The sequence below is a fragment of the Macrosteles quadrilineatus genome, unplaced genomic scaffold, assembly GCF_028750875.1.
Source record: "Macrosteles quadrilineatus isolate MER2022 unplaced genomic scaffold, UCM_ALF_1.0 Scaffold_1__1_contigs__length_201487025, whole genome shotgun sequence".
Classification (NCBI taxonomy): Eukaryota; Metazoa; Arthropoda; class Insecta; order Hemiptera; family Cicadellidae; genus Macrosteles; species Macrosteles quadrilineatus.
Genome location: NW_026542594.1, coordinates 139478405 through 139493001, shown reverse-complemented (window position 1 = coordinate 139493001; position 14597 = coordinate 139478405). Strand labels below are relative to the sequence as shown.

Genomic DNA, 14597 nt, shown 5'->3' with positions numbered 1-14597 from the left:
GATATAACTATAATTAATTGAAAATATGGAATAAGATATCTTTAATGAATGGTTGGCGAATGAAAAAAGGGACATTTCCTTAAATAGAGTGACATTCAAGTTTCATCTGCACCATCCAAATCGTAATTGTTTTTTTAGCAACATTCAAACTGCAACATTGCTACCTCTTGGAGTTTCAGCACTGAGAAACAGTGATTTTTAATAGTCATACATTTCTAAATGATTTTTAAAATGATTTCTAGTTATTAATATACCTGATAAGGTTTTTTTAACATTTCAAATAAGTTATAATAGCTAAAAGTATAATCGTGTTCTGGTTGAAAAACATATTTGTTCTTCTCTAGTAAAGCTATTTTATGTGAATGCCCTTTAGTAACAATCCTATACTCTAATACGAGCAATGTTTGCTTGTATGTATGTATGCTTGCTTGCTTACTTGCTTGCTTGCAGAAAGATCTCGAAAACGGCTCCGACGATTTTCTTCAAATCTTGTAAATAGTTTATTTTTGGCCTAAAAACGAGTTTCATGCAGTTAGAACTGCCAACAAAAATCTAATTACGTAGAAAAACGAAACTGAAAGTCGCATTTTTTTAACATTAATCTTATGGGTTGCTAAGTAACCATGTTGGTTAAATTAAATAACAAGGAAAAAGTAAACAAAAGACTTGTAAGTTGTCTATCCACAGTACACTAGCAAAACAAAATACAGTACAAAGGGTAAAACATCAGTTGTTAATATTGAGCAAAGATTATACTGAAGATTACTTGATACATTGTAGTCAAGGGTAGCAGTATAGAATGTGGGATCTGTTTATGACGATTAGATTACGGTATCTGCAATCCTTAAATGCTATGGGAAGGGAGGGAAACAGGTCCGCGTAGGAAGTGGTGAAGGAAGTAGTAAAGGCGAGTAGTCCGGAGTGTGGGAACTGTTTTTGAAGATTATATTAAGGTATCTGCAATCTTAAAATACGATGGGAAGTGAGGGAAACAGGTCAGCGACGTAGGAAGTGGTGAAGGAAGTAGTCAAGGCGAGTAGTCCGGAGTGTGGGAACTGTTTTTAAAGATTAGATTAAGGTATCTGCAATATTAAAATGTTATGGGAAGGGAGGGGATCAGGTCCGCGACGTAGGAAGTGGTGAAGGAAGTAGTAAAGGCGAGTAGTCCGGAAAGTGGGAACTGTTTTTGAAGATTAGATTAAGGTATCTGCAATCTTAAAATGCTATGGGAAAGGAGGGAAACAGGTTCGCGACGTAGGAAGTAGTGAAGGAAGTAGTCAAGGCAAGTAGTCCGGAGTGAAGGAACTGTTTGTGACGATTATATTAGGGTATCTGCAATCTTAAAATGCTATAGGAAGGGAGGGAAACAGGTCTGCGACGTAGGAAGTGGTGAAGGAAGTAGTAAAGGCGAGTAGTCCGGAGTATGGGAACTGTTTATGACGAATAGATTAAGGTATCTGCAATCTTAAAATGCTATGGGAAGGGAGGGAAACAGGTCCGCGACGTAGGAAGTGGTGAAGGAAGTAGTAAAGGCGAGTAGTCCGGAGTGTGGGAACTGTTTTTTGAAGATTAGATTAAGGTATCTGCAATCTTAAAATACGATGGGGAGTGAGGGAAACAGGTCAGCGACGTAGGAAGTGGTGAAGGAAGTAGTCAAGGCGAGTAGTCCGGAGTGTGGGAACTGTTTTTGAAGATTAGATTAAGGTATCTGCAATATTAAAATGCTATGGGAAGGGAGGGAAACAGGTCCGCGACGTAGGAAGTGGTGAAGGAAGTAGTAAATGCAAGTAGTCCGGAAAGTGGGAACTGTTTTTGAAGATTATATTAAGGTATCTGCAATCTTAAAATACGATGGGAAGTGAGGGAAACAGGTCAGCGACGTAGGAAGTGGTGAAGGAAGTAGTCAAGGCGAGTAGTCCGGAGTGTGGGAACTGTTTTTAAAGATTAGATTAAGGTATCTGCAATATTAAAATGTTATGGGAAGGGAGGGGAACAGGTCCGCGACGTAGGAAGTGGTGAAGGAAGTAGTAAATGCGAGTAGTCCGGAAAGTGGGAACTGTTTTTGAAGATTAGATTAAGGTATCTGCAATCCTTAAATGCTATGGGAAGGGAGGGAAACAGGTCCGCGACGTAGGAAGTGGTGAAGGAAGTAGTAAAGGCGAGTAGTCCGGAGTGTGGGAACTGTTTTTGAAGATTAGATTAAGGTATCTGCAATCTTAAAATGCTGTGGGAATGGAGGGAAACAGGTTCGCGACGTAGGAAGTAGTGAAGGAAGTAGTCAAGGCAAGTAGTCCGGAGTGAAGGAACTGTTTGTGACGATTATATTTGGGTATCTGCAATCTTAAAATGCTATAGGAAGGGAGGGAAACAGGTCCGCGACGTAGGAAGTGGTGAAGGAAGTAGTAAAGGCGAGTAGTCCGGAGTATGGGAACTGTTTATGACGAATAGATTAAGGTATCTGCAATCTTAAAATGCTATGGGAAGGGAGGGAAACAGTCCCGCGACGTAGGAAGTGGTGAAGGAAGTAGTAAAGGCGAGTAGTCCGGAGTGTGGGAACTGTTTTTGAAGATTAGATTAAGGTATCTGCAATCTTAAAATACGATGGGGAGTGAGGGAAACAGGTCAGCGACGTAGGAAGTGGTGAAGGAAGTAGTCAAGGCGAGTAGTCCGGAGTGTGGGAACTGTTTTTGAAGATTAGATTAAGGTATCTGCAATATTAAAATGCTATGGGAAGGGAGGGGAACAGGTCCGCGACGTAGGAAGTGGTGAAGGAAGTAGTAAATGCAAGTAGTCCGGAAAGTGGGAACTGTTTTTGAAGATTAGATTAAGGTATCTGCAATCCTTAAATGCTATGGGAAGGGAGGGAAACAGGTCCGCGACGTAGGAAGTGGTAAAGAAATAGTCAAGGCAAGCTGTCCGGAGTGCGGGAACGGGAACTGTTATGACGATTAGAAAGGTATTTGCAATCTTAAAATGCTATGGGAAAGGAGGGAAACTGGTTCGTGACGTAGGAAGTAGTGAAGGAAGTAGTCAAGGCAAGTAGTCTGGAGTGTAGGAACTGTTTATGACGATTATATTAGGGTATCTGCAATCTTAAAATGCTATAGGAAGGGAGGCAAACAGGTCCGCGACGTAGGAAGTGGTGAAGGAAGTAGCAAAGGCGAGTAGTCCGGAGTATGGGAACTGTTTATGACGATTAGATTAAGGTATCTGCAATCTTAAAATGCTATGGGAAGGGAGGGAAACAGGTCCGCGACGTAGGAAGTGGTGAAGGAAGTAGTAAAGGCGAGTAGTCCGGAGTGTGGGAACTGTTTTTGAAGATAAGATTAAGGTTAGGTTAGGTTAGGTTAGGATTAAGGTATCTGCAATTTAAAATGCGATGGGAATTGAGGGTAACAGGTCAGCGACGTAGGAAGTGGTGAAGGAAGTAGTCAAGGCGAGTAGTAGTCCGGAGTGTGGGAACTGTTTTTGAAGATAAGATTAAGGTTAGGTTAGGTTAGGTTAGGTTAGGATTAAGGTATCTGCAATTTAAAAATGCGATGTGAAGTGAGGGAAACAGGTCAGCAACGTAGGAAGTGGTGAAGGAAGTAGTCAAAGGCGAGTAGTCCGGAGTGTGGGTGCTGTTTTTGAAGATTTAGATTAAGGTATCTGCAATCTTAAAATGCTGTGGGAACGGAGGGAAACAGGTCCGCGACGTAGGAAGTGGTGAAGGAAGTAGTAAAGGCGAGTAGTCCGGAAAGTGGGAACTGTTTTTGAAGATTTGATTAAGGTATCTGCAATCTTAAAATGCTATGGGAAGGGAGGGAAACAGGTCCACGACGTAGGAAGTGGTGAAGGAAGTAGTAAAGGCGAGTAGTCCGGAGTATGGGAACTGTTTATGACGATTAGATTAAGGTATCTGCAATCTTAAAATGCTATGGGAAGGGAGGGAAACAGGTCCGCGACGTAGGAAGTGGTGAAGGAAGTAGTAAAGGCGAGTAGTCCGGAGTGTGGGAACTGTTTTTGAAGATTAGATTAAGGTATCTGCAATCTTAAAATGCGATGGGAAGTGAGGGAAACAGGTCTGAGACGTAGGAAGTGGTGAAGGAAGTAGTCAAGGCGAGTAGTAGTCCGGAGTGTGGGAACTGTTTTTGAAGATAAGATTTGAAGATAAGGAATGGGAACAGGAATAGATTAATGTATCTGCAATACTAAGACTGCTTTCATAGTAAACTAATGATTTTACCCGAGCAAAGCTCGGTCCCCAGGTACTGCTACTAAGATGAAATAGGCTAGTAGGACATCGGTCAAAACGTCGTTTTAATAAAAAAAATATGGCAAATAGAAAAGATTATCAGGTACAACGTTTTATCTTAAGTAACAAAAAAGTTCTTACAAAAATATGTTTCACAAAATCTACATTATGTAGCTTTTTTCTCAAAAATTGTTTTTTACTAGAAATTGTTAATAAATAATAGTGTAAGTAGTAAATTACTTGACTAAATATTAACTAGATGCGTTTTATTATAGAAAAAAATCTATTATTAGGAATGCATATGGTTAAAAATGTAAAACATGGCCTTGGGGTTCGTCCGATAGGTTGCGTCATAATTGCTGCGTAGTGCTGCTGATATCGGCACAACAGTTAATCCCCCCATACTTCATTGCCTTCCAGCTCAGTGACATCGGGGTTGTGAAAGTCTTTATATAATTAAAATAACTGACATTTATTGTGTATTGTTTATACAAATAACAATATTTTATGACTTTTAATAGTTATTTAAATATTATTTAACGTAGGTTCAAGGTTCACATTGTTTGTGCACAAATATTTTAATGTTTTTTTTTTATGATGTTTACTTGTATTTTGTATTTCATTATACACTTGCTACATAAATAAAATAATAAAAACTAAATAATGGAACAAATAAGATAATAATTAAATATGAAATATAATAGATCGTAGTTTATTTCAATTTTAAATAGAAACACTATGAACTTTAAATTTCTTATGTTATGTTTTGTTTTTTATTTCATATAGCTGTATTTAATAAGAACTTGTTACATAATCCATATATATAATACGTGAAGGCGATTTCTACGAAAGACTACCCCTCCGTTAATAATGGACGGATTTTTACAAACGACGTGTCAAAATAAAGTATTTTTTGTGTAGACGCCCCCTTTCACCAATTTCTGTAATAAAAATCCCCGGGCTTTGCCCCACAGGCCATCAAAGTTGGAGTTTCTCCCATAAGATTAACATGGGGGAATCTAAATATTTAATTGGAAACTTTGTCCCCACTAGTTTGAGAGCACGGCTGGGCGTAGAAACTTGGTAAATGTGTCCAAAGAAAGGTCTTGGTCTGTAGATGAGTTATCAAAAGAAAAACTAAGCAAAATCCCTTAATGCGGTGACACACTATCGATCTTTTCCCCGATCAAGACCCCGAACCGAGCAGGGAGAAGGGAGATAAATATCAGCAAAATTTTACTCCGAACATTTCCCCGAACATGACCAAGACCAGACGAATTCTACCGAGCGCGGCAAAAGGAAGTTTGGAGAGAGATAGAGAGTGTGTGCGAGTGAGAGCGCTGAACTATCAATGCTAGCGCAGGCGGCCGCTCGGTGCGGCGCTCGCGACGATGTTCGGGGCAAAAATGTACCGTGACACACTATCGTACATCGGACCGTACATCGGACCGATCTTTTCTTTGATCTTTCGCCAAAAAACCGCCTCCAGAGCGCTCGTCTCCCTGCTCGGCCTGATGTCTTGTTCGGCGTCTTGATCGGTGTACGGACCCGTGACACACTATCGAACATCCTCCCTTCGACCTCCCTTCTCCCTTCTCCCTGCTCGGTTCGGGGTCTTGTTCGGGGAAAAGATCGATAGTGTGTCACCGTCTTTAGGACTCTGCCCCAGAAGCCTTTAAAGATCCCTCCACAGAGTTGTTTACATTTTGGCCATGTGAATAATACTTTTTAATGAAACAGCTGTTCATTTTAAAATTGTATTTCAAACAACACACATTTATTGGGAGTCACTAAATTCTACCAAATAAGTATTTGCAATGTTATTTTCTGATTTAAACATTTATTTTCTTCTTTATCATGTCATGTTTTGCAATATAACTTTCCATTACGAAATCAGTGGAAAATCCTTTTATCACAGCAATTTTCACCACTTTTGCCTACATTTTATCATATTATTCTACACATATCAAATATTTATGTAGATATCTTGCCTAAAATGGTACCCATCTTGACAAATTATTTGCACCTGCCTATATTACGGACTTTGGCGCACTGGGTTGGTAACATTATTGAAAATAACACGACATTTTGGCTGTAAAATATGGTACAAAGTGAAAATACTACTTAAGCAGCTACTGTCATGACAGAAAGGTCATATTCCTTTTAAACTAAATCACATAATCCTTTATAAAATACGTTGATTAACAATATGTAAACGTCAATAGATACGCGCGTAACAGCTAATTTACAGTATTTTTGCTTTTTGGAAATGTCCCATTGCTATGTCATTTGCATTATTTGTTGCAAATGAAGCCGCAAGGCCGTATGAACTAGGAGGCCCCTAACAGTTCAAGAATAAAATCCAACTTCACATCAAGTATTCCAGTACACCTAACATTCTGTAGAGAGATTGTATTGACAACTTTATGTTATTGATAAGGCTGAGACAACTGACATCCCCCATGTCAAGGAATTCCAGCGTTAACAGTAACCCCACAATCAATTTCTCAAAACTATGCTAGAGCAGGGTTCATTTATTGGCACAGAAGTACGATATGAACTGACGCGACGTGACGAAGGAAAAATGAAACTTACACTGTAACTGATATACCTCCCTTTGAAATGAGAGTATGTCTTCCCAAAAAGTATTTTCTTTTAAAATAAAATCGTATTACACTTATGAAATCACAGAAGTATTTAACTACAAAAGATCCACCAATACGATTTTAATACTATTTAAAGGTTCTTCCAAAGGAAGAGATACCAGATAACATACTAATAACAACTCCGATGACGTACGGTATGGGGAATATTTTATTCACCGATCAACCAAATTTGGCAACTAACGCAATTAATAGCAATATTGTTTTTACACTTATTACTCTTTAAACAATGCTAAATGCTCATAATATGTATATTTCACCCAATTTATCGCAGTTAGATGAATTAGTAAGCCTTGAAAGTAACCGCCGATTTCGACAGGTTTCACCTAGTCATATTATAATAACCTATAACATTATAATTAAAATTGCATTTGTAGTGGTAGTCCGTTATTTGATTACAGTGAAACCACTAGTATTATACTGAGTTTGGAGGCCATGTTTTACATTTTTAAACATATGTATTCGTAATAATAGATTTTTCCTGATAAGAAAACGCATCTAGGCTAGTTAATATTTAGTCAAGTAATTTACTAATTACACTATTATTTATTAACAATTCCTATAATTTTGAGAAAAATAGCCGCATAATGTAGATTTTGTGAAACATATTATTTGTTATAACTTTTTTATTACTTAAGATACAACTTTGTACCTGATAATCTTTTCTACTTGACATATTTTTTTGATTAAAACAACATTTTGACCGATGTCCCATCTCGTACCGTTCTCGAGTTGGAGTCGTTTCAATGAATAGCACGATCCGCCATCTTTGCCCCCCTCTCCCTAAGTTCTCGACCACCTGAAAAGTAAGCGATATGTGTATTCTTTATCACTACAGTCTATATTACAACTATCAGCAAAGATATTTGATATTACTTCATTACGACACTCACAAATTAACTCTACTTTCAGGAAAAAATACACGAATGGCCCATTTTTACATATTTTATACAATAACTTGTTAATTATTAGAGATAAAACCTCGGACCTAATAACCATTATTGTAGTTAATATTTTTTGGATTACAACGACGTTTTAACATATAGCGCAAACCGCCATGTTTGCCCTCTCCCCCCACCTTATCAACCACTTTTGAAATAGGCGACATACATAATTTTGATCACCACAGTCCATATTACAATAATCAGCAATAACATTGCGTACTACTTTCATGCATGCTCAAACCCCCTCAGCTCCTGGACTCATGTCACAATGCAAGTTTGAGCATATTGTAACTATGAGGAAGTTACATAGTATTTTTTAGGCTGCTGCTCAGTGCACTTTAAGAATATATTTTTTACAGATAAATTAAATTGTTTTTGTTGCGCTAATAACCATGCACAACCATTTTTTTTTTAGTCTAATAACATTCAAGGCTCTCTAAGAGTTCAAGAAAATAACATTGCAAATACTTCCTTTGGACAATTCAGTAACTCTCAATAAATGTGTGTTGTTTAAAATATAACTAGTGTCCCTGTTGCTCGAATTCGAGCAATTGCTGAGTATTACAGGCGTTATTTTAAAACGAATTTCAACCAAGTCAGCAAGTTTTCAGCAAACTGTTAAATTAGCAAACTTATTGACTGTTTACAATTAACATATGCTCTTCTTCTCACTTTTGATTTCTGACTACAGCTGGAGTTTCATAACAATTTGTGTCTCCAATGTTAATCTTATGGAGAAATACGAAACTTTAAAGGGCTCCATGGCCTCACTCTCTCATTATTTCCCTAAACAGAAAGTTTCCTGCACAACTTCACGTTACGCTCTTTCCAATGACACCAAAAACATGACGATCGGTTCAGTAGTTTCGGAGGAGTAATTGTCACAAAAAATCTGCTTGCGTATTAAATAAGTACGAGAGGTCGTCCTGTGGTCGAAACTCGACCAAAAATAATTAATGTACAGACTTCTCTATTTTCTCCCCACACTGTAAATAAAACATGTGATTGGAATTTCTTCCATTTGTTTTGATTTTCTGTTTACATTTTGTTGTTATTTCGTCACCATCATGGCAACCCATATGGTCCATGTTAATTTTTTGAAGTTTTCAAATTCATTTTTTGTTCTTATTTGTTAGCCTATTTTAATTTTTAAAAGCATTCTGCACATCTACAGGAAAATATCTTTCCAACAGTATGCGTATATTTTCCCTGCAATGCACACGAGCTGAGAAAAAAGGTTTTAAAGAAACATGCTTGCCTATTAATATATAGATAGATAGATTTAAAAATTAACATCTGTTTAATTAAAAAGTATTATTCACATGGCCAAAATATAAACAAATCTGTAGAGGGATCTTTTAAAGGCTTCTGGGGCAGAGCCCTAAAGGGAATTTACTTTGTTTTTCTTTTGGTAACTCATCTACAGACCAAGACCTTTCTTTGGACACCTCTACCAAGTTTTTACGCCTAGTCGTTCTCTTAAATTAGTGGAGACAAAGTTTCCAATTAAATATTTAGATTCCTCCATGTTAATCTTATGGGAGAAAACCCAACTTTGATGGAAGATCCAGCCTGAACTAATAAAGATTTCAAAAAAATAAAAAGACTTTGCAAAACTACAGATCAGGGCCATTCTTTTGACACTTAGATCATCAAAATCGGTCCAAAGATGAGGGAGGAGTTCTGTTCACAAAAATGGGCTTAGCGTATTATATATATAGATTCTCTAAAATTCATTTTTCCTACACACTGTGGTGATTCATTGATTATTTTTAGCATAATGACGGGTTACCCGAAAGTAGTGATGTAAAATTCCCGGGAATTTAATATCGAGGAAATATTCCCAGTGAATATTGCCGGCAATATTCAACCACAAAAACTGAAATATATTATAATACAAAGTTTTAATTGAAATAAATAACTGGGAATTTATAATTTTATGAGCTAAATTGCTCAAATCGGTCACTGTGGTAGTTTGTTTTAAATAAAACACAAACAATCTATTTTCAAAAAATGTTGATTTAATACAACTAGTGTACTTGTTGCTCGAATTCAAGCTGTTGCTAAGTATTACAGGTGTTGTTTTAAAACAAATAAAAGTCATAATTTCTGATGACTTTAAAATATTCGCCTCAAGAATTATGGAAATACTCAAGATCTGTATAACATATTGATATAATCAACATTTCTTGTAAATATCTTATCATTTTTCAAAAGCTTATCTTGTTTTTTAGTGTTTTCTACAAATAGCCTTACAAATAGTCGCATTAGGTTGTCCATAATAATGATTATAAATTCTTAAAAATCATTATTTCTATTTCTTCTCCTTTGTGGTGTTCTATGACTTTCCTACGTTTCCATAGTTTGCAAATCGGCTCTTTCAATTATTACTAAGAAATGCAGCACAGTGTTAATTCAGTTTTCATTTAGCGAATTTCCCTATAGGGAAGTAGCTATTAAGGCCATGTCACACCGACATCCGCCGCTCCCGCCGCGGGAGTACCGCGCGCGGATGTTTTTCCTCGAGCCATGTCACACCAAAAGTTCGGGTCCGCGGCGGGAGTTTTGAGATGATGAGTTCATTACAATTCGTTTTACAAAAGAAACTCATCTTACCTGTTTAGTATGCCATGTAAATTTGCAGGTTTTAAGTCAAGTGTTTAAGAAGCAATTGAATGTTTATTAATTTGTTAGTGTAGGACATTAACTTTAAAAAGTTAATAACTAAATTTAACTTAGACCTTGTGTTCGAAGCATTTTAAATATGGTTGTGGATAAATTATCCACTTTCAGCTTTTGAACGTTATTTTTCGCTACACTACAAAGACTATTTACTTTTTAAATAAAAAAATATGTTCATTTTAAAACTAATGTAATTTTTTGCTAAGCCTTTTATTGAAAGTTCAAGTTTACATTGATTGTAAAGTTTTGGTTGTTGCAAATCGAAAAAGTTGATGAAACAATAAAAAAAATTGTTCACGTCGGCAATATAAAAATGTTTATGGGAAACATTAAATTTTCACCGTAAACATTATTTTTGCATGGTAAACAAAAATGATTTTTTTCTGATGATAAACATAATTACGAAGATAATACAAAACAACATAGACTACATCATCAAACAAAAGAAACATGTTAAATTTAATTTAAAATTTTATTAAACTGTATTACTATTAAACTTTTAATAGCTTGGGCATTCGAAATGCCCCTTTGCGCATGCGCTAGACAAAACTCCTGCCGCGGTAGTCTCAAAAAATCGCTCAGCAGGCGGACGTGGCGGACACTACCGCACGCCCGCGGGCGCGCGGTAGTGCGGTGTGACTTGGCACATTTGATAACATGGTGAGCGATTTTTCAAAATCCGCTCCCGCCGCGGGAGCGAGCTCGGTGTGACTTGGCCTTTACCGTAGTTGGCAAGGTAAGACCAACGAGCACATAATATGATGAGACCTGGAGCCGGGACCGATATACTTTTTCGTTTTGGTGTCCTTAGAGGCCAAAATCACTGTTTGTTCAAATTTTTATGTCCGTAAATGGCATGTATATATGGCAGACATATGTAGCCTATATATGTCAGTGAACGTGATAACATGAGTAATTTTTCTCCAATTTTAATTAAATTTGGTTTGAGGATGTATGGCGGGATAAACTTAAATGAGTTAGCAAACCAGCATGATCGGACCATGGGAACAGGGTTTTATGGGGTAAAAAATGGTTTTCTTATTTTTTACCCTCAAAACACAAAATTTCCAAATTTATCTCTAGACCATTTTAAAGTACTAAAAAACAAATAATTTAGTATACCAAAATGTTTTTGTACGGTTATTGTTTATTGAGAAAATTCAAAAAATAGCAAATTTAAAATTCCCGTGATATTCTTATGGAGAATATTGTAAAATGTTGTAGTTTGCTTGTTTTATGGACATATTTTAATCAAACTTGGCACATTTATTCATTTTATTTAAGGCCGACCTTCTTCCGCATCGCAGTCATGACCTTCCATTTTAATCTTGTGGAGGAATACGAAACTTTAAAGGGCCCCAGGGCCTCACTTTCTAATTATTTCCCTAAAAAAAGTTTCCTGCCCAACTTCACGTTACGCTCTTTCCACCAAAAACATATCAATCGGTTCAGTAGTTTCAGAGGAGTGGGCCTAATTGTCACAAAAAACCTGCTAGCGTATTAAATAAGTATATATAGATAATCAGAAACAAACATAACCTAGTAAATATACAGGAAATAAAAATATTGTTAGAAAAAAAATTTAATTTAGTGTATTAAATCAAGACTACATATTAAAAACGAAAAGGTTAGATGGGAAATACTGAAATGACATATTTGCTTTCCGTATTATTTTTTTTTATGTTTCCTAGTCACTGTCACTTTCTATGTCAATTATATTTCCTTCGTCCTTCTCGTCATCTACATCTCCAAATCCACAAAAATCGTCTTCATTATTACTTGTCAAGTCAATCTCATCCTCATCCCCTTCTTCGATTGTGAGAAGGGACAGGATGTCTTCATTTTCTTCCTGTCCTGTTTCCTCTGGGTTGCCTTCTGCTTGCTTAAACTCTCTCTTAGAGGTTGAGCATTCCTGAGTTTCCAGTTGTAAGAAAGAACTGTCAGTTTTTCTGCTCGCTCAGATAAAAAAGTCTGTTTCTTTTTTTGGAATGCAATAATTAAAATCCATTCAGTTTCATAAATTTCAAAATTTTTTTACAGGAATGTACATGGAATGACAACTCTTAGATTTAAATGTAAGAATTTACTATAGGTAATGTAGTTTTAAGGTTCTTTAACTGTCAATATATGTTAAACCGTTCAGAATTTTAAAATTTTCATGAATTCACAATTTTTGGGAATATTCCCAGTTTTGGACCAAAGAAATATTCCCGGCAATATTCCCATTTTATAAGTTCCCTCCCACTGGGAATATTCCCGGCACACATCACTACCCGAAAAATTGGCTATCCGAAATGGCTCTCCCCCCTTTATATCGGTTAACCTGGGATCTACTATAGTCACAATTTCATGTAAGTTGGTCAAAGACTTATTTTTTCTTGTTGGGTGGTAATGATTTTCTTTTCCAGGATCCCTTCTATTGGAGTCCAAGATCCAACCTGACACAGCTTATCAAAAACAACAAGTGAGTTCATGGTATTTATTTTATTAGGTTACTAGCAGAGTAACCGTCCTTCGTACTTGGTTGGCGTATAAGTATAAAATGCTTATTGGAGTTATACTTGTGCTCTGCATTTGCATTAGGGGAGGAGACACTGTTTGAGAAAATTTGGTTCTTTAAATTTACGGTATGCTATAACACTATAAAGTGCCTCTCTGTGAAATGTCAGCTCAATCAGGCCAGTAGTTTTCACGTGATGAAACTTCAAAGTTACACACAAACATCCATACCTTCCCATTTAAAATATTAGTAAGATCATAGACAAATAGAATGAATATAGACCGACAGCAGTGCTGCGATAAGCTTATGTATGGCGCCCACCGCTAGGAGTGTCGTGTAGATATGGCGCACACCATTGCAGGCAAGGAGCGCAGGAGCCGTGACAGACTTTTCTGCTGCAGCGTCTGCTGGTATCATACGGCTCCTGTGCTCCTTGCCTGCAGTGGTGTGCGCCATAACTACACGGCACTCATAGCGGTGGGCGCCGGAAGCTTTATTTGACAGTCTATATTTGTTCTATTTGTCTATGGTAAGATCAAACAGCCGTTGAGTTGTTAAGGCAATGTTTTTGCAAACCTCAGCTTTTATTTTTAAATGTAGGTTCAAATGGAGGGGATAGATTTCTTCCCTTATAACTGCCTAAATGTTGTGAACAGAGTAGGTACAAAATAATTAGTAGTTTTTTTAGTGTCCATGCTCAATTCGCAACTTGCATAAAATAAACGATTCAGCAATCTGCCACATTCTCCTATTAGCTTGTCAACAACATTCATCATGGGTAAGTGGTGGGATTAATTATGATATTTTATAGCGAAAATATCTAAAGTTGCAATAAACTTTTGAACTGTAATTTTTACAGCAATGGGGTTGCACTAACTAGTAATTTGTTAAGAATTATTAGGACCATAACATAGGGTACCTACTTATTTTAATCAAAACCGGCTTTTTTCAAAAATCAGATTTTCCGTTATTTCATGGGTTTTTTTTATATGGAGATAACATGAGTTACAGTAACTTTTGAACCTTAATTTACAGCAATGGAAGTAAATACCATTTTGTTGAGAATTTAATGGGCTATAACATAGGCCTGCTGGCTTACTAAAGTTGTATCAAAATCGTTGAGGCCATTTTTGAGAAAATTTGATTTTTCTTTGAACTTATGGGTTTTGATAGGAAAATCACATTTAAAAATCAAAATTTTCAAAAAATGAAATACCCCTAGAGATACTATGGATTAGTACATACAATTTAACAAAATTTCATCAAAATCAAACCACACTCATGGTCTGTAGCTCTGTACACATACATACATTCAGACACATCCACCACTTTTTTCAAAACCAGTTTTTATAAAAACTGATATATCCACACAAAACTCAAACTCAAAAATTTTGACGAAAACAATAACTTCTCCATATGTATGGGGGGGAGAAAGTAAAAGGGAACAAACATAAATTGGGAGTTTTACCACTCTTAACTATTTTATTCAAAACAGCATCAAAATGAGGTTAAATATTGCCACTCTAACGTACGTATGAAATTGTTTTATTTTGAGACACTGTCGTAAAATAAGT

At 36.5% G+C, this 14597-nt stretch overlaps 1 protein-coding gene across 1 annotated transcript in view; it reads left to right on the top strand.

The window, feature by feature from the left end:
* The window catches only part of LOC128985675 (serine/threonine-protein phosphatase 4 regulatory subunit 3), an 81491-nt gene that overhangs the window by 22073 nt on the left and 44821 nt on the right, over positions 1 to 14597 (top strand). The window contains exon 3 of the mRNA XM_054405447.1: positions 12932 to 12987. Coding sequence (XP_054261422.1) covers positions 12932 to 12987 — 56 coding nt within the window. The remainder of the gene's footprint in view (positions 1 to 12931; positions 12988 to 14597) is intronic.